The 19,135-nt window shown below is 40.7% G+C and overlaps 1 protein-coding gene across 1 annotated transcript in view; it reads left to right on the top strand.

Annotated features, from left to right (window-relative positions):
- PSMD1 (proteasome 26S subunit, non-ATPase 1) overlaps positions 1 to 19,135 on the top strand; it is a 95,385-nt gene that overhangs the window by 7,623 nt on the left and 68,627 nt on the right. The window contains exons 5-12 of the mRNA XM_049769301.1: positions 370 to 575; positions 5,751 to 5,894; positions 7,428 to 7,654; positions 12,487 to 12,547; positions 13,416 to 13,544; positions 16,097 to 16,185; positions 17,012 to 17,090; positions 17,991 to 18,164. Of these exons, the coding sequence (XP_049625258.1) occupies positions 370 to 575; positions 5,751 to 5,894; positions 7,428 to 7,654; positions 12,487 to 12,547; positions 13,416 to 13,544; positions 16,097 to 16,185; positions 17,012 to 17,090; positions 17,991 to 18,164 (1,109 nt within the window). The remainder of the gene's footprint in view (positions 1 to 369; positions 576 to 5,750; positions 5,895 to 7,427; positions 7,655 to 12,486; positions 12,548 to 13,415; positions 13,545 to 16,096; positions 16,186 to 17,011; positions 17,091 to 17,990; positions 18,165 to 19,135) is intronic.

The raw sequence follows: 19,135 nt of genomic DNA, 5'->3' as shown, positions 1-19,135 counted from the left end.
CTGATATGCAGCTGACCTGGGTTTGATCCCTGGTACCACATATGGTAGGTCCCCAAATCCCCACCAGGAGTAATTACTAATTAGTCATGTTAATTTAGTCAAGTTCAGTAAAATGCCCTGTGTCAAAATAAACAAAGTAAATGTTTTGAATAGTATTGGCCTTACTGGAATTACTATTTAATACTCTTTCTATGTAAGTTTTGAAAGGAACAATATTATTTTGAATATACTGTATACCTTGGTGCATTTAGCTACTTCAAAACTTAGCATTTTATAGTTTTCTCGTAAGTTTTTTAAGTGTAGGCATTGTTTTTTCCTAGTAATTCAGTCTAATTTATAAGGTGAAATTATATTTTGTTTTCTCCATAGCAAAATGTATTGATCACTACACCAAGCAATGCGTGGAAAATGCCGATTTGCCCGAAGGAGAAAAAAAACCAATTGACCAGAGATTAGAAGGCATTGTGAATAAAATGTTCCAGCGATGTTTAGATGATCACAAGTATAAGCAAGCTATTGGTATTTCTCTGGAGACTCGAAGGCTGGATGTCTTTGAGAAAACCATACTTGAGTCGGTAAGATGATATGATTTTCCAGGTTTTGATTGATGGGGAATCAGTAAAACAAATAATTAAATTGGGGCCAGAGAAATAACACAGTGATAGGGTGTTTGCCTTGCACACATCCATCCTAGGACAGACAGTGGTTCAATTCCCGACATCTCCTATTATCCCCTGATCCTGCCAGGAGTGATTTCTGAGAGCACCACCAGGAGTAACCCTTGAGCGCCACCAAGTGTGGCCCAAAAACCAAAAAGAAAAGAAAAAGAAAGAATTACACACACACAAAAAAATTAATGAGTGAGCGTAGGAAAGTTGTTTTGATAAACTAACTGCATTAATATATTTATTACGACTAACAAATAAATTGCTGATTTGGGGGAGGTTGCAATAATTGATGAGTGGAAGTCAATAAAAATTATAGGAAGCATGCAAGACTGAGTTCAATGGATGTTGACTTATATCCTGTGCCTGTCTGTTTCTGACAATTTGTTTCTGCTTCCACTATTTTCACCTTGTCTTGGCAACTTAAAATACCTTTCCCTCCTTTCCTTTCTTCTCTTTCCCTGGCCTTGCTGTTTTTAGTGTGATGACCTATGGTATTACCCATGCTTGCTTGTAGTGATGACACATCTACCTGGTACTTGGCTGGGAGTTGCATATCTGCTTGTGGTACTTTCACACTTGACTACAGCATTCATGTTGGTCATATACTTTAGTTGTGATGCTTGTATATAGACCGGTTGTAGTGCTGGTCATGGACTATTGTGCCAGAATTCATGCTCACCAGTACTTGCTCTCCTGGCTCTGAAGATAACATTTTTTTATTTAAACACAAGGTTTAAATTTAAATTACAAAGTTATTCATAATAGTTTCTTTTCCACAGTGCAAAGTTGTTCATGATTTAATTTCAGTCATCCAATGTAGAACACCCTTCTTCAGTACACATTTGCTTCTCAGATTCCTGTCCTAATCCCTCCCACCAAGCATTAATGGGGCTTTTTCCCCATCATTTCCTCAGCCTTCTTCTGGGTTCCAGTGCCATTACTGATTATCTACCCTGGGGCCAGCCAGGTTTGTTTGTATCTGGGCAGAAACTGGGAACCTCACATTTAATTCCTCCCACCAACCCACCAAATGCAAAATGAGCTATCTTTTTGGGCCTTTGCCTCACACATTTGTCTCACCTTCCCCATTGCCTGCCTCCGGGGCAGACAGTTTTTTCTCTTTCTCTCCTTTTCTTACTCTCCCTTCCTCTCGCTCTCTCCTATCTCTCTTCCCCATCCCTCTCCATCTCTCTTCTCATTGTCCAGTCTCTGCCCCTTTCTCCCTCCCTCCTTCCCTCCCTCCCCCCTCCTTTCTCTTCCCCCCTCCTTTCTCCTCCTTTTAGATACTGTGGTATGCAATATTGTTGAAGGGTTTGTGGCATCATAAAGTGTCTAAAGCAGCAGATCTTCTAGGACTGCACTTGACTCAGTGGGTACCACTGGAGGTTGGATTTATGGTTTCTATGCTACGGCCTTTGAGGGACCCTATCACCTATTCTTTTTACCAAAAAATTATTCATATATCTGCTTTATTCTTGCTCTAGTCTAGCTTAACTATAATTTGTTTTCAATTCTTTTCTTGATTCTTCTATCACTCTTTAGCACCTTTATCCCCTTGGTCTCCTATAGCAAAGACTAGGTTCCCATTCTTCCCCTTTCTTTTAGTGACCCAAAATATTTTTTATTGAAAGTTTATTTAGAACAATGCAAGAGAAGAGAAAAAAGATTAATGATAGGTTCAAGTAGAACATGTACTTCTCCAGAATGGAAAATGTTGGTCCCTTTAATTTTGTTAAGCCCTGTACTTCCTCATAGTGGTTTTCACTATAATACTTGATTCATTGGCCAGGGGTTGAACCTACCACTGGTGTGATGCTCTGGACTTACTCCTGGGTCTAGACTCAGATTTCACTCCTGACAGGCTTAGGGGACCACATAGGGAGCTGGAGATCAAATTCAGGTTGGCTTTGTTTACAAGGCATATGCCCTACCTGCTGTACTGTCACTCCAGCTTCATTAAAATATTAATTTTTAATTCTTTTCCCACCACATTATAACCTGCAAAGATTAAGTATACATTTTTAATAGTTGTCATTATTAAGGTGAATTAAAGTATCCATGATAGGCTTAGACTGAGAGAGGTATAGCGGTTAAGGTACTTGCCTTTCATGCGTCCAGTCTTGGTTTGATCCCAGGCCCTGCATATCCCTGCCAGTATGACCCTAAGCACAGAGCTAGGAGCACAATTGGCACAGTCCTGAGCATAGTTGTATGTGACCCAAAATAAAGAAATTTAATATAGTAATTTATCACATGGCAATAAATTATTAAATTTCTTTTGCATTAATAAAACTGTTAGTTGCTTGAGAATAAAAAAAAGATAGTTTAAGTAATCTTTGTAAAGATAATGTTGAGGTGCCCCAAAATGTGCAACAGGTTGTAGAGCAATTCAGCAGTTTTGCAAAAATTTTTTCAGTGATTAGCTCATCTCTTGAAACTTAATTTCTCAAGATGTTGTAGAACCTATACACAATCCCTTCGCCTGGGAGTCTGAAGATCTAGTGTGTGCCTTTCTAGCAGTGTTTAAAGGGATCTGGCACTGTTTTGCAGTGAGTATTCTTGAAGTGAATAAATGTATATGAATAAATTCAACCAATCCTATATGACAATGTGACCTTTTTTTTTTTTCGTTTTCATATAGCTATAGCCTCATTCTAGTGAGTGGGATGAAACATCTGCTTTCATTGATTTATTAAGTATTTTTTGAATATTTGCTATATAATAGACTATATAGGCAATAATGATACAGTGGCAAATAAGAACAGCAGTGTTTCTTCCTAAATTGGAAATAACCATTAGCACATAGGCAAATAAATATAGAAAGCAAAGGGGTGATAAATCTTGTTTCATTTTGGGAAGAAAAAAAATGCTAGTTGCATTTCTAATGGGTAAGAGCTTGCTTTTGAGAAAGAATAGCTTTTCAGTGTGCTTATTTATCTTTAAGGAGTTCCATAGGTTATTTCTGATATTGGACTTGCTTTTGAGAATTTTATGGTAGCAAACGTTTTTTCATAGTCTAGAGCCAAAATATTCTCAGAAAAGCAGCCAAATATGTTAACACTTGAATCACGTAGCTAAAGAACATTTCTGCCACATTGTCTTTCTGGCCAGAAGTCTAAACAGTTAAGACATGAGGGAGTTTAGCAAACACACTTGGAAACTTGACCCTGAATACTGCAGGGAGAAAGCCCAAGTTGAAATAACCCCTAAGGTTATATGTATTTCTATAGGTTTTAGAAAACATTGAGTTTATAGACAGCTGTTTGTTTCTAGGTCATACCCATCTGTGCTCATGGCATACAGCTGGCTCTGTGCTCAAGGGGTCACTCCTGGTGTGTGTGTGTGTGTGTGTGTGTGTGTGTGTGTGTGTGTGTGTGTGTGAGAGAGAGAGAGAGAGAGAGAGAGAGAGAGAGAGAGAGAGAGAGAGAGAGAGAGAGAGAGAGAGAGAGAGAGAAGTTGTGTGTGTGTGTGTGTGAGAGAGAGAGAGAGGAGAGAGAAGTGTTTGTGTGTGTGTGTCACAACTGGTGGCACTCAAGGATCACTCCTGGTGGAGCTTGGGGGACCATGTGGGGTGCTAGGAATTGATCATTGAATGGCCATATGCAGGGTGCCTTTCCTGCTGCTCTTAGCTCTTTACTCCCCATTTATATTTTTATGTAATAATAGCAATACTGTTATGATTTATAGTGGTCATAGAGTGATGGTTTTTATTTTTTTTATTTTTTTTTTTTTGTGGTTTTTTTTGGGTCACACCCGGCAGTGCTCAGGGGTTACTCCTGGCTCCATGCTCAGAAATTGCTCCTGGCAGGCACGGGGGACCATATGGGACGCTGGGATTCGAACCGATGACCTCTTGCATGAAAGGCAAACGCTTTACCTCCATGCTATCTCTCCAGCCCAGAGTGATGGTTTTTAATAGTCACTGAATAGAGTTTTCAAGTTTGCCATAAAGACAGGAAAATGATAATTTAGAGGAAGATTTTTTTTTTAATTTGTTTGGTTTCTTTGGGGGTGGGAGATATGATACAGCTGTGCTCAGGACTGACTCCTGACACTCAGAGATCATTCCTTCTGGGCTCATGTGGTCATTCGGAGTTTTGGGCATCAAACCTGGTCAGCTACACCCTAAAGTTAGTGCCTTATATGCTGTCTATTTCTTTGGCTCCAGAATATTTTGTTTTGCATTGTTTGGGGGCCATACCCTGCGATCTTTAGGGGTTACTCCTGGTTTTGCACTCAGGAATCAGTCCTGGTGGTGTTTGAGTGGCCATATAGAATGTCCAAGATTGATCCAAAGTCTGTCATGTGCAAGGCAAGTAACTCACTGTTTTATCTATCGATTCCAGCCCCTGATTTTTGTAAAATACTGTTTTTTAATACTGTTAAATCTTTGGCTGCCTGAAATGACACATATTAAACACATCTTAAAATATATCCATTTTGGGTCTGGAGCTCCAAAAACCAAAAGATAGAGACTGGAGCAATCCTACAGTGGGTAGAGCACTTGACTAGCACCTACCTAACCCAGTTTGATCCCCAGCACCTTATATGTTCCCCTGAGTCTCTCTAGGAGTGATGATCCCTGAGCAGATAGCCAGGAGTAACCCCTGAGCACAGCCGGGTGTAGCCCAAAAACCAAAAAGAAAATAAAAGATATGCGGCATATGCCGCATAGTTTTTAGATACTACAATCTTGTTACTAAGGTTTAATTGACGTGCTGGCACTTTTGAGGAAATTCTTTGGTTTTGTGCGGCAGTTTGGGCATGCGGGCCCAAAAAGGTTAGCCATCACTGCTCTATACTATCCCTCTAGATTCAGCATATTTGTTTTTTTTTTTTTGTGTGTGTGGTTTTTGGGTCACACCCGGCAGTGCTCAGGGGTTATTTCTGGCTCCAGGCTCAGAAATTGCTCCTGGCAGGCACAGGGGACCATATGGGGCTCTGGGATTCGAACCGATGACCTCCTGCATGAAAGGCAAACGCCTTACCTCCATGCTACCTCTCCGGCCCCAGCATATTTGTTTTAAAAGAAATACAAATTTTTGGTAATCAAATAATAACCTATCTTTACATCTCTTTCAGAATGATGTACCAGGAATGCTAGCTTATAGCCTCAAGCTATGTATGTCTTTAATGCAGAATAAACAGTTTAGGAATAAAGTGCTAAGAGTTTTAGTCAAAATCTACATGAATTTGGAAAAACCGGATTTCATCAATGTTTGTCAGGTAATGTTGCATTACGTTGTTGTACTTCTGTTTTTGTTTGTTTCTTTTTGGGCCATACCCAGTGCCAGCAGCTCTGTGCTCAGAAATTATTCCTGGCAGGCTTCGGGGACCATATGGGATGACAGGAATCAAACTTGGATTGGCCGTGTGCATGGCAAACACCCTACCCTCTGTGTTATCACTCTGGCCCCTCATTGCTGCACTTTTACATTATATATTATAGTATAGTGCTAATATTTTTATACATGCTATCTCAGTCACAACAGCACATTGGATGTAAGGTATGTAAAATACATGTATGTTTGTTTTTTGTTTTGGGGCCACAACCTGTGACACTCAGGGGTTACTAATAGCTATGTGCTCAAAAATCGCTCCTGGCTGGGGGGAATCATACGTTACGCTGGGGGATCAAACTGCAGTCCATCCTAGGTCAGTGTGTGCGAGGCAAATGCCCTACCGCTTGTGCCACCGCTCTGATCCCCATAAAATACATGACTTTGCTGACTAAAATCACTTTGCTGCACTATATTTTATCATTTTGAAAATAATCTCTTTGTTTGTTTTTGGGTTTGGGGTCATACCCGACAGTGCTCAAGGGTTACTTCCTGGCTCTGCACTCAAGAATCAATCCTGGTGGGCTCTGGGATGCTGAAAAATTTGAATCTGAGCCAGAGTTATAATACAGTTAGTAGGATGTTTGCTTTGCAGGCAGTAGATGTAGACTTGATGATTCCTGGCATCCTATATGGTCCCCAGCACTGCAAGGAGTAATTTCTGAGTGATGGAGAAACCCTTGAGCATCTCTGGATGTGGCAAAAGATTAAAAAAAAAAAATTAGCTCCCAGTGTATGCTTTGCTGCTGATTGCTGAGCTATTTTGCTGGCCCATAAGTAAAATTCTTAGAAGAAAATTCCTAATTACTTGATCATTTCAGTATAAGTATATTGCATGTTCTAAGAGTAGTAAGAGAAGGGGCCGGAGAGATAGCATGGAGGTAAGGCGTTTGCCTTTCATGCAGGAGGTCATCGGTTCGAATCCCGGCGCCCCATATGGTCCTCTGTGCCTGCCAGGAGCAATTTCTGAGCCTGGAGCCAGAAATAACCCCTGAGCACTGCCAGGTGTGACCCAAAAACCACAAAAAAAAAAAAAAAAAAAAAGAGTAGTAAGAGAAATAAATGCTTCCTTTCATTTTCATTACTTTGTGCCTGCTATAGTACTATGTGTGTTGAATGAGTGACTCCTAAATGTAGATTATGGATAGGACTTAAAAGAAGCTAAGATTCATCACATGATATTGAATACTGCTAATTGTCAGATACAGTTTTAGACATGGAATATATTATGCATAATTTTCTTCTGTAATATAAATGCCATTTGGGGGGAAACTTCATTTAGTGCCAGCATCAGAAATGGAGTGCGAAATTAGTTTGCCTAAACTAATATTTTCAGGTTTCCTATGTATCATTGATTGTTACTCTTAAATATCTTAGACCACGTTTCTAACTCTATAATTGCTTTATATCTGCATTTCAGTGCTTAATTTTCTTAGATGATCCTCAGGCTGTGAGTGATATCTTAGAGAAGCTGGTAAAGGAAGACAACCTCCTGATGGCTTACCAGATTTGTTTCGATTTATATGAAAGTGCTAGTCAGCAGTTCTTATCATCTGTAATCCAGAATCTTCGAACAGTTGGGACTCCTATTGCTTCCGTGCCTGGATCCACTAATACGGGTACTGTTCCAGCACCAGAGAAAGACAGGTATAAATATCTTTTTCTGCATCAGAACTATTGATATAATAAATTAATCTTTATATGGGATTGAATAAATATAAAATAAATCATTTTCTCGTATTATACAGTCTTAGTAAAGTTGTTGACCCATTTTGCACTCAGTGGAGCACATTAAGGAAAATAACAGAAAAACTCTGTTTTATTTGAATGCTAATTTACATACATTAAAATGTATGTATCTGGGACCAGAGAGATAGCATGGAGGTAAGGCGTCTGCCTTGCATGCAGACGTTTTACCATGCTCTTACCTCTTTACTTCCTGTAAGTTTAGTGTTCCTTATATTTCAAGTTAAAAAGTCTTCAAAAGGAGGGAGAGAGGGTCCGGTGGTTCGAATCCCGGCAATCCCATATGGTCCCCTGAGCCTGCCAGGCGCGATTTCTGAATGCAAAGCCAGGAGGAATTCCCGAGCAGCATTGGGTGTGGCCCAAAAACAACAACAAAAACTTTTAAGTTGTACCAGAATTTGAACTCAGGACCTCATATATTTGCAGTGTGTTCTCTACTACTGCGCCTCTTTTTTTTTTTTTTTTTTTTTTTTTTGGTTTTTTGGGCCACACCCAGTAACGCTCAGGGTTACTCCTGGCTATGCGCTCAGAAGTTGCTCCTGGCTTGGGGAACCATATGGGTCGCCGAGGTCTGTCCAAGGCTAGCGCAGACAAGGCAGGCACCTTACCTCTAGCACCACCGCCCGGCCCCAACTGCGCCTCTTTCAACTCTTGTTAAGGAATATTTTATTATTTAAATACACTATACTTCATTTTTTTTTTTTTTTATTTGGTGGTACCAGACCTTTATACCAGGCAAGAACACTACCACTAAGCTACATGTTTGGCCTCCATTTGTATTGTTTTTTGCAGAGGGGCCACGTCCTAAGCAGTACTTTGAAATAACAATGCTTGATAGTTCAATACTCAGCCCTGGCCATGCAGCAGTGCTAAGGGGCCTTAGGACCACACCCACAAGGTCATTGAGGGCTTCCACGGCTGTACCCTTCAATGTTTGGAGAGAGCCCATGTGGCACTAGAGATTGAGAACTCTCGGGTCTTATACATGCAAGACATGAACCTCTACCCCTTAGATTTCTTCTTTTTGTTGGTTTGGTTTTGGTTTTTGGGCCACACCCAGCGGCACTCAGATTACTCCTGGTTCTGCACTCAGAAATCACTCCTGGCCGGCTTGGGGAACTATATGGGATGCTGGGGATCGAACTACAGTTGGCCACGTGCAAGGCAAATGCCCTACCCACTGTGTTATTGCTCCAGCTCTTTTTTCTTTTTTTTTCCTTTTCGTTTTTTTTGTTTATTTTTGGGCCACACCTGGTGATGCTCAGGGGTTACTTCTTTTTTTTTTTTTTTTTTTTTTTTTTTTTTGGTTTTTGGGTCACACCCGGCGGTGCTCAGGGGTTACTCCTGGCTGTCTGCTCAGAAATAGCTCCTGGCAGGCACGGGGGACCATATGGGACACCGGGATTCGAACCAACAACCTTTGGTCCTGGATCGGCTGCTTGCAAGGCAAACACCGCTGTGCTATCTCTCCGGGCCCTCAGGGGTTACTTCTGGCTATTCGCTCAAAAGTCGCTCCTGGCTTGGGGGACCATATGGGACGCCAGGGATCGAACCCAGGTCTGTCATGGGTCAGCTGTGTAAAAGGCAAACGCCCTACTGCTTCGCTATCGCTTCGACCCCCTGAGATTTCTTCTTGACCACATTTATTTATTTTTACACTGATGGACATTTTACTTCTTTTTAGTTATTAACTATTTAAAAATAAGGTTTCTATGAACTTTTATAGACCAATATTTCTGTGAACAGATATTTTTTTTATTTCTTTTTTTTTTTTTTTTTTATTTTTTTATATATAATATATTTAAGCACCATGGTTTCAAGCATGGTTATAGTTGGGTTTCAGTCAAGATATTTTTTTTTTTGGTCCACACCCGTTTGATGCTCAGAGGTTACTCCTGGCTAAGCACTCAGAAATTGCCCCCCCAGGGGGCCCGGAGAGATAGCACAGCGGTATTTGTCTTGCAAGCAGCCGATCCAGGACCAAAGGTGGTTGGTTCGAATCCGGGTCCCCCGTGCCTGCCAGGAGCTGTTTCTGAGCAGACAGCCAGGAGTAACCCCTGAGCACTGCCGGGTGTGGCCCAAAAAACAAAAAAAAAAGAAAGAAAGAAATTGCCCCTGGCTTGGGGGACCATATGGGATGCCGGGGGATGGAACCGCTGTCCTTCCTTGGCTAGCACTTGCAAGGCAGACACCTTACCTCTAGCGCCACCTCGCCGGCCCCATCAGTCAAGATATTTTTATTTCTGTTAAATACCCAGAACAAGGATAGCTAAATCGAAGTTTAGTTGTAAAGAATCTTCCAGGGGCAGGGGCAGTGGCGCTAGAGTGTCTGCCTTGCTAGCACTAGCCTAGGACGGACCGTGGTTCAATTCCCCCCCACCCCCCCACGTCCCATATGGTCCCCCAAGCCAGGAGCAACTTCTGAGTGCATAGCCAGGAGTAACCCCTGAGCGTCAACAGGTGTGGCCCAGAAACCAAAAGAAAAGAACCTTCCAAACTTCTCAGATGTGATAGCCTGTTTTACTCTCCTAACACTAATGTATGAACATTTATTTCAGTTATAGTAGATGGTAATAGACTTGATATAAAGATGTGCTCTGTTAAGACTTTTAAACAAGTCCTAGATATATTCTCAGATACCTTGTTAGGAATATTTTTACCCAATCTTTGAATCTTTTAACATTTTAGAGCAAGATACCCAGGTTACCCTAGTGGTACTGGAGACCTCTTAGGCCGTTCCTGATGGTGCCTAAGGATCTCTAGAATTGTGAGGCATGGGCACTGTGTGGTGCTGGGAATTGAGTCTGTGTTGACATATGTATGACCTAATCACTGTACTGTCACCTGACTTTTGAGTTTTATAATTTTCCATTTGGGAATATCTTGAAAGAAAATCTATGCCAATATCTGATTATAAAGATACATTGTTAGGTTTTTTTAATTTATTTTGTTATTTAAACAAAGTTGCTCATAATACTATTCATATGTCCCCCTTTTCAACACAAATCCCACCATCAGTGTAACATTCCTTCATCATTTTCCCCAGTTTCCCACATACTCCCAAGCCTGCCACCTTGGTGGGCACAAGATAACTTACTTTATATTGTTTGTTACAACTAAATGGTAATGAATTTATCAGGGGGGAAAAAACTTCACTAAAAGAAAATTTGTGAAAATTGTTATATCTCACAGTGGGGGTCATTAAGATTTTGTCTGTTTGTTGCTACTTAAACATTCAGTGTTACTGATTTTGTGACACTTGGTGGCTTCTGTGCTACTTTGGCATCTGACTTGGTGTGTTGCAATTGGGCTGTCAGTATTGAAAAAGTTGGAAGTGTTGCACAGCTGTGTATGTGGCTTCGTGCACTGGGAATTCCATTATCTGTGGAGCTGTATTATCTGTCTGGTCCCTCACCTATTTTTAAATAATACATTCATAGGGGCCGGAGTGATATCACAGTGAGTAGGGCATTTGCCTTATATGTGGCTTACCTGGATTCAATCCCTAGCATCCCATATGGTCCCTGAGCCTGCCAAGAGCAAAACTCTGAGTGCTGCCAGATGTGACCCAAAAGCCAAATGCCAAAAGCCAAAATAAAGCCTTCTATAGATTTGTACGAATTTATAGTTTGCTGTGGTTTATATTTATTGAAAATAGTTTCCCGGGGCCAGAGCAATAGCACAGTGGTAGGGTGTTTGCACCCAGCTGAGCTGGGATGGACATAGGTTTAATTCCTGGCATCCCATATGGTCCCCCAAGCCTGACAGGAGTGATTTCTGAGCGTAGAGCCAGGAGTAACCTCTGAGTGTCTCCAAGTTTGGCCCAAAAACACACAAAAAGAAAGAAAATAGATTCCAGTGGTAACAAGGAATCTTTTTTAGAATAGTTTAAAAAAAAAAAAGGAATAGTTTTTTAGAAGGTGGAGAGATAGTACAGCAGGTAGGGCTCTTGTCTTGTATGCAGCCAACCTAAATTTAATCCCCACTACCCAATATGGCTGCCTGAGCACAGCCAGTTGTAAGAACAAAACAAAAAAGAATTTTTTTTTAAGTTTCATTGCTCTCTAGAACTTATTTGAACAAATGGTATTCTATGATTTGAGATCTCCTGGCTATTTCTTCTTTATTCTGATGCCTTAAGTTGGAGTCTATTATGTACAGGATGGATATTTTCCTCAGTATAGTTCTTTGTCCTAGAAGAGTGTTGGCTTAGTTAGTTTCGAGTTGTTGGAGTCCCACCTGTTGCATTTCAGTCTGGTCTTGTAGTTTGGTAGACATACATTTTATTTTATTTTGGAAAAATTGTCACATGACTTTATTGTATTTGTTGACTCTACATTTAGCTAATTGATTTTATATGAATTCATTTTAAATGTAATAATTGCCTCCATCTTATTAGAATCTTTTTTGTTTCTTTTCTGTTTTGTTTGGGGGCCACTCTGAACAGTGGGTTTACTCCTGGCTCTGCACTCAAGAATCACTCCTGGCAGGGCTCGGGGGATGCCAGGGATTGCTCCTAGGTCAACCACATGCAAAGCAAGTACTCTACCCTGTATTATTTCTCTAGTTTTCCTCCCCCCCCTTTTTTATTTCTTAATAGCAGTATGTGCAAAGTAATTAGACAATCTTCCCTTAAAAACACTTAATAGATCTGGAATTTAATAACAAATCACCTACACTTCTATTCGGGAAGATAATGTCAGATTAGTAACTCTTGGTTCTGTTCATTTTAGTGAATCAATGGAAACAGAAGAAAAGCCAGGTAGTGTACCTGTGGGAAAGACACCAGAAGTGGTAAGTATGCTTTTTGAAGCTGAGATTGCTACTGAACATGTATTCCCATAGTACATTATATTATCTTAAATATTGCTTAAGGGGATACTTTGATCACCTTTGACCCACATAGACAGCTCTGTTAATTACTAGGTAATGTATGAAATCAAATATCTGTTGATTTAAGACTTTTGATTTTTCTCAATTTGGAATAACGAGTTTGTCACCTAATATCCAAGCTTTATATAAAAGTTAACTTGTCGGGGCCGGTGAGGTGGCGCTAGAGGTAAGGTGTCTGCCTTGCAAGCGCTAGCCAAGGAAGGACCGCGGTTCGATCCCCCAGCGTCCCATATGGTCCCCCCAAGCCAGGGGCAGTTTCTGAGTGCTTAGCCAGGAGTAACCCCTGAGCTGCAAATGAGGTGTGGCCGAAAAAAAAGTTAACTTGTCATATTATCAGTAATTAAATATTCTCTAGATTTTTTTTTTTTTTTTTTTTTTTTTTTGTGGTTTTTGGGTCACACCCGGCAGTGCTCAGGGGTCATTCCTGGCTCCAGGCTCAGAAATTGCTCCTGGCAGGCACGGGGGACCATATGGGGCGCCGGGATTCGAACCGATGACCTCCTGCATGAAAGGCAAACGCCTTACCTCCATGCTATCTCTCCGGCCCCAAATATTCTCTAGATTTTAAAAAATATTTCACATTGGGTTCTAGTTTGAAATGAATTTATCCATCAAAACTGGTTTCTAATGAAAACTTACTTTCTTAAATTAATTTCATCTAATGAATACTTCCTTTTAAACTTTCTACTTTGTGCATATATATTCACTTTTTCTGTTGGCTTAGTGGATTTTATAATAAGTGAATTTTAATATTTATTTGTTTTATTAGAGTCCAGAACCCAAAGACCAGACTTTGAAAATGATTAAAATTTTAAGTGGTGAAATGGCTATTGAGTTACACTTGCAATTTTTAATACGGAACAATAACACAGATCTAATGATCCTAAAAAACACAAAGGTAGGTAAATCATCTAAAGTGGAGTTGTTTCTTTTATTTCTTGTTGACTATGCATGTACATTGGAAACTCAAATACAGTAAGTTACCAATTTTAAATCATTCATAGTTCCTTGTAAACCAGATTCAAGTTAGATGACATGCAAACTACCATATTTTCTGGCGTATAAGACAACTCTTTAACCCATGAAAATCTTCTTAAAAGTTGGGGGTCATCTTATATGCTGATATATGGCATGCTTACTCCAGCTTCAGGGACTAGTGATCCACCCCCCCTCCTATCGCCGCATCCCATCCAGCTGCCAGGCATCATCATTCATCCTCTGCTTGATCTGATTAATCTTTTCAGAGTGCACAGAGGAGCAAAGTTACTAAGCACCACATCTCATCCAGCCGCTGGGTATGCAGCTTTGCAGTTCTCAGTCATCATCTGTTCAGCTATATATATTGGGGGGGGGGGGGTTGGGCCATACCTAGTGACGCTCAGGGGTTACTCCTGGCTATGCACTCAGAAATTGCTCCTGGCTTGGGGAACCATATGGGACATCTGGGGATCGAACCATGGTTCATCCTATGTTAGCACGTGTAGTAAGGCAAGTGCCCTACCACTTGCGCCACCGCTCAGGTCCCCTCTGTTCAGCTTTTATGGGACACAAAGAAGGTGCTCTGTCTTTCTCTAGCTGTCTTATTAATCACTGCACCCCAGCCAGCTACTCTTGGAGGAGCCCCTTCTCCCTGCTCTCAATGTAGATCACAATTAAAAAATCACAGTCACTCACTACAAATGACAAATGTATGATGATTGTTGGCACTCCAAAGTTTAGCTTTATTGAACATATACTGTTAATCTTTGAGGGTTCTACTCTTGTTCTCTTACATTTTTAAATTTCCATTTGGTGTGCATTAAAAGAGATGTAGTCTTATATGGCAAATGTAGCCCAAACCCTATATTTTAACAGGAAAAGTAGGGATTAAATCATAGTGGACCTTGTGCTCCAAGGTAGTACTTTTTCCCTTGTACTATCTCTTCTGTTGGGTGGGGGGTGGGGAATAGGAAAAGCATTGGGCCACACCCAGAGGTGCTCATCCGTTACACTCTTGACTTTACACTCAGGAATCACCCCTTGCAGTGCTTGAGGGACCATACAAGATGTTGGGCATCAAACTTGGGTCAGGCATGTGCAAGCTAGTGCCCTACCTGCATTGGCCCCAAAACTTCCATCCCACACTTTTAATAGTTTTTACAAATAATAAGATATAGAATCATAAAATATGCATTCAGGATAATTAAAGCTGATAATTATAATATAGTTTCATTAAAAATAAATCTCGGGCCCGGAGAGATAGCACAGGGGCATTTGCCTTGCAAGCAGCCGATCAGGACCAAAGATGGTTGGTTTGAATCCCGGTGTCCCATATGGTCCCCCGTGCCTGCCAGGAGTAACCCCTGAGCATTGCTGGGTGTGGCCCAAAATCCAAAAATAAATAAATAAATAAATCTCAGAGCTGGAGAGATAGAATGGAGGTAGGGTGTTTGCCTTGCATGCAGAAGGATGGTGGTTTGAATCCCGACATCCCATATCGTCCCCCAAGCCTGCCATGAGCGATTTCTGAGCATAGAGCCAGGAGTAACCTGCTGGGTGTGACCAAAAAAAAACTAAATAAATAAATAAAAATTAAAAAATTTTATTAAATTACTTCTGTGACTATTAGAAATGTAGTGTTGCTTAGGTTTTCCTCTGTTTTAGAGACCTTGACAAGATGGTATAGAGTAGGGCCAGAGAGATAGCATGGAGTTAAGGCGTTTGCCTTTCATGCAAAAGGTCATTGGTTCGAATCCTGGCAACCCATATGGTTCCTCGAGCTGGCCAGGAGCGATATCTGAGCGTGGAGCCAGGAGTAACCCCTGAGCGCTACCGGGTGTGACCCAAAAACAACAACAACAACAACAACAAAAAAAAAGATGGTGTAGAGTAGCATTATTTAACCTTTTTCTACCTGTGGACCAGAGGAAATAGTATTATTTTGTGAACAGTCAAGGACAGTGGTTGCTTTGTCCTTTAATAGTGTAGCACCTTAATCTGTAAACACTATGTGGCTGGGGGTGGGAACTGTTTAGAAGCCAGAAAAAAAAGGAAAGTCTATAACCTAAATTTCTACCTAAACTCTGTTTACTGCAAGTTAAGACCACAAATAGACTGGAGAAAAAGAGTAACAAGGTTAAATAATTTGCCTAATGTACCACTGTGACACTGGTTTAAATTCTGGTACCACATATGGGTCCCTGACTACTGTCAGGTATGGCCCTCAGGATAGAGCTAGGAATAAGCCCTGAGTACCATTGGGTTTGGCTCAAAATTTGAAATCAATAGCATATATGAAACTTGGACTTAATTATCTTTTGGGTGGAGACTTAATTCTTTTCAAATATCTTTATGTTTATTATATCTAACATCTATGTTATAAATATTGTTATCTTATTTCATGTTTGTCCTATAAGATATGACTTCCTGTGTATAAAAATTTTGCCAGTGATAAAAACCTTGTTTTTGTAGGATGCAGTACGGAATTCTGTATGTCACACAGCAACTGTTATAGCAAATTCTTTTATGCACTGTGGGACTACCAGTGACCAGTTTCTCAGGTAAATATGCTTGGAGGTTTCTCTTTTGATTTAAAAGTCATCTTTAATAGAGACTGTTGATAATTTTTAATACATGTGGAAAGTGTACTCTGCCTACCAAGTCCTGAGCTTGAAGTTCGGTTTTTTAATAACTTCAGTGTTAGATATATATTTATTGTATATGCCTACTCATTTAAGGTGAAATTCCCTGAACTAAGTTGGAATAGAATGTATGAAGTTCAGAAATTTAATTTGACTTTTGTTTGTATTCTGAAATTGCATATTGGTTTTTTTGTTTGTTTGTTTTTTTGTTTCTGGGCCACACCCGGAAGGGGTTATTTCTGGCTATGTGCTCAGAAATCGCCCTGGCTTGGGGGACCAAATGGGATGCCGGGGAATCGAACTGTGGTCCATCCTAGGCTAGCACATGCAAGGCAGATGCCTTACGCCCTGCACCACTGGTCCAGCCCCTGTTATTATCAGTTTTTTTTAATAATATTAAGAATAACAAGTGAAATAGAATAAAACATGACCTTGAAATTCCAAAAGTAAATAACAAAGTAAAATTGTAATGGCAAATGCAAATTTAGATGTCACAAAACTTTGTGGCATTTGTTTCAATAATATCGTGAATCAGCAGGAGAGAACACAGTGGTAGGGTATTTGCCTTGCAATCAGCCGGTCCAAGATGGACGGTGTTTCGAATCCCAGCATCCCATATGGTCCCCATGCCTGACGAGCAATTTCTGAGGGCAGAGCCAGGAGTAACCCTGAGCACCACCAGGTGTGACCCAAAAACCAAATAATAATAATAATAATATTGTGAATTTTTTTTCTTTTTTAACAGAGATAACTTGGAATGGTTGGCCAGAGCCACTAACTGGGCAAAATTCACAGCTACAGCCAGTTTGGGTGTAATTCATAAGGTAATATAAGAAGTTCTTCTGGGGTTTAGAAAAAAAATTGATATTTATTATAATTCCCTGACCATTTTGTTCTTCAATTTTGTTAAAGTCATCCTCTTACCAGAGGACAAAGTAAATAAATTTTATATGTTTATTTTCAATAAAGAATAACAAATTGAGGTTTGGTTATTTTTAGGCCACACCTAGCAGTGCTCAAGGGTTACTCCTGTCTCTGCACTCAGAATTGGTTCTGGTGGTCCTCAGGGAACCATATGAGATGCTGAAGGATCAATCAAATCTGAATCAGCTACATGCAAGGCAAACTGCATTATCCTACCCACTGCATTATCACTCTAGCCCTTATGAAGTGTTTTTATGGGGCTGAGTGATAATACAAACTGTAAGGTGCTTACTTACCTTGCATACAGCTGACCCAGGTTTGATCTTTGGCATCCCGTACAATTCCCCAAGCACTGCTAGGAGTGATTTAGAACTAGGAATAAGCCCTGAATCTGCCAAGTGTGATTTCCTCTTCCCCAAGTATTTTTCTACTTTAATCATTTCTTAGAGGGCCAATGGAAATGAATTACTGACATATGATCTAAGGTGAATTTGGGAAAATGATATAAAAGATATGGGGTCTGGGAATTGAATCATATACCCAGCATCCCATATGCTGTATGCAAGGCAGATGCCCTAACCACACTGTACTATTGCCCTAACACATTCATTTCAAATCAGGATGTCATTAAGTTGTCTCATGGGCTTTTCTCTTTTAAGTAACAGCCTTGAATAAAAAAAAGAACTCCACTCCTTCCTTTTCTTTTAGCAAGTGAAAATCCTGTAGAAAGTGCAGTAACGTAATAGTTTTTTTCTCTCCCTTTCTTCTGCTGATATCTTGGTCATGGCTCACATTTACAGGGTCATGAGAAGGAAGCATTACAGTTAATGGCAACCTACCTTCCCAAGGACACCTCTCCAGGATCAGCCTATCAGGAAGGTGGAGGTCTCTATGCACTGGGCCTCATTCATGCCAATCACGGTGGTGATATAATTGACTATCTGCTTAATCAACTTAAGAACGCCAGCAATGATGTAAGTATTGGAGCAGAAAGCTGAATTACATTGTTCAAATAGTTCAGGAAAACATATTCTCCAAAATCTTTGAGTAAAAATTTGGTAGGATTTGGGAATTCCCAAAACAGCACCATTCTCAGACTTTAAAAAAAAAATGTTCGGGCCGGGCGGTGGCGCTAAAGGTAAGGTGCCTGCCTTGCCTGCGCTAGCCTTGGACAGACCACGGTTCGATCCCCCGGTGTCCCATATGGTCCCCCAAGCCAGGAGCAACTTCTGAGCACGTAGCCAGGAGTAACCCCTGAGCATTACCGGGTGTGGCCCCCCCAAAAAAAAAAAAATCAAGGAATGCTTTAGGGGGCCGGGCGGTGGCGCTAAAGGTAAGGTGCCTGCCTTGCCTGCGCTAGCCTTGGACGGACCGAGGTTCGATCCCCCGGTGTCCCATATGGTCCCCCAAGCCAGGAGCAACTTCTGAGCACATAGCCAGGAGTAACCCCTGAGCGTTACCGGGTGTGGCCCAAAAAACAAAACAAAAAAAAAATGTTCTTTCTCTATATACTTTTTTCTCGGGGGTGGGGGGGAGAAACCCAACTTCTCAGTGTTCAGGATTTATTCCTGGTTCTGAGTTCAGGGATCAATCCTGATGGTGCTCAGGGGACTACATGGGATTCTGTGAATTGAACCCAGGTTGACACCTGCAAAATAATCATCCTATCTGCTGTACAATACTCAGACCCTTCTTTATAGTTCTTAAAATTACACTTCTCATGTGTGACAACAAAATTAAGCTATAAGTATTTATAAAGCATACATGTTGTCTTTATTTTATTCTTTTATTTGTTACTCGTGGATGGGGAGAGCTTTGGTTACACCTGGTGGTGCTCAACAATGAGTACTTCTAGTCTCCTCAATGATTAGATTATGTGATGATGTGATGGGGCCAGGGCTTCCCACATGTAAAATTGTGCACCAGCCCTTTGAGTTATTTTTCT

Source organism: Suncus etruscus, chromosome 2, assembly GCF_024139225.1.
Source record: "Suncus etruscus isolate mSunEtr1 chromosome 2, mSunEtr1.pri.cur, whole genome shotgun sequence".
NCBI classification, from domain to species: Eukaryota; Metazoa; Chordata; class Mammalia; order Eulipotyphla; family Soricidae; genus Suncus; species Suncus etruscus.
Note: the sequence above shows the minus strand (reverse complement) of the source record. Positions and strands in the feature narration are given on the sequence as shown.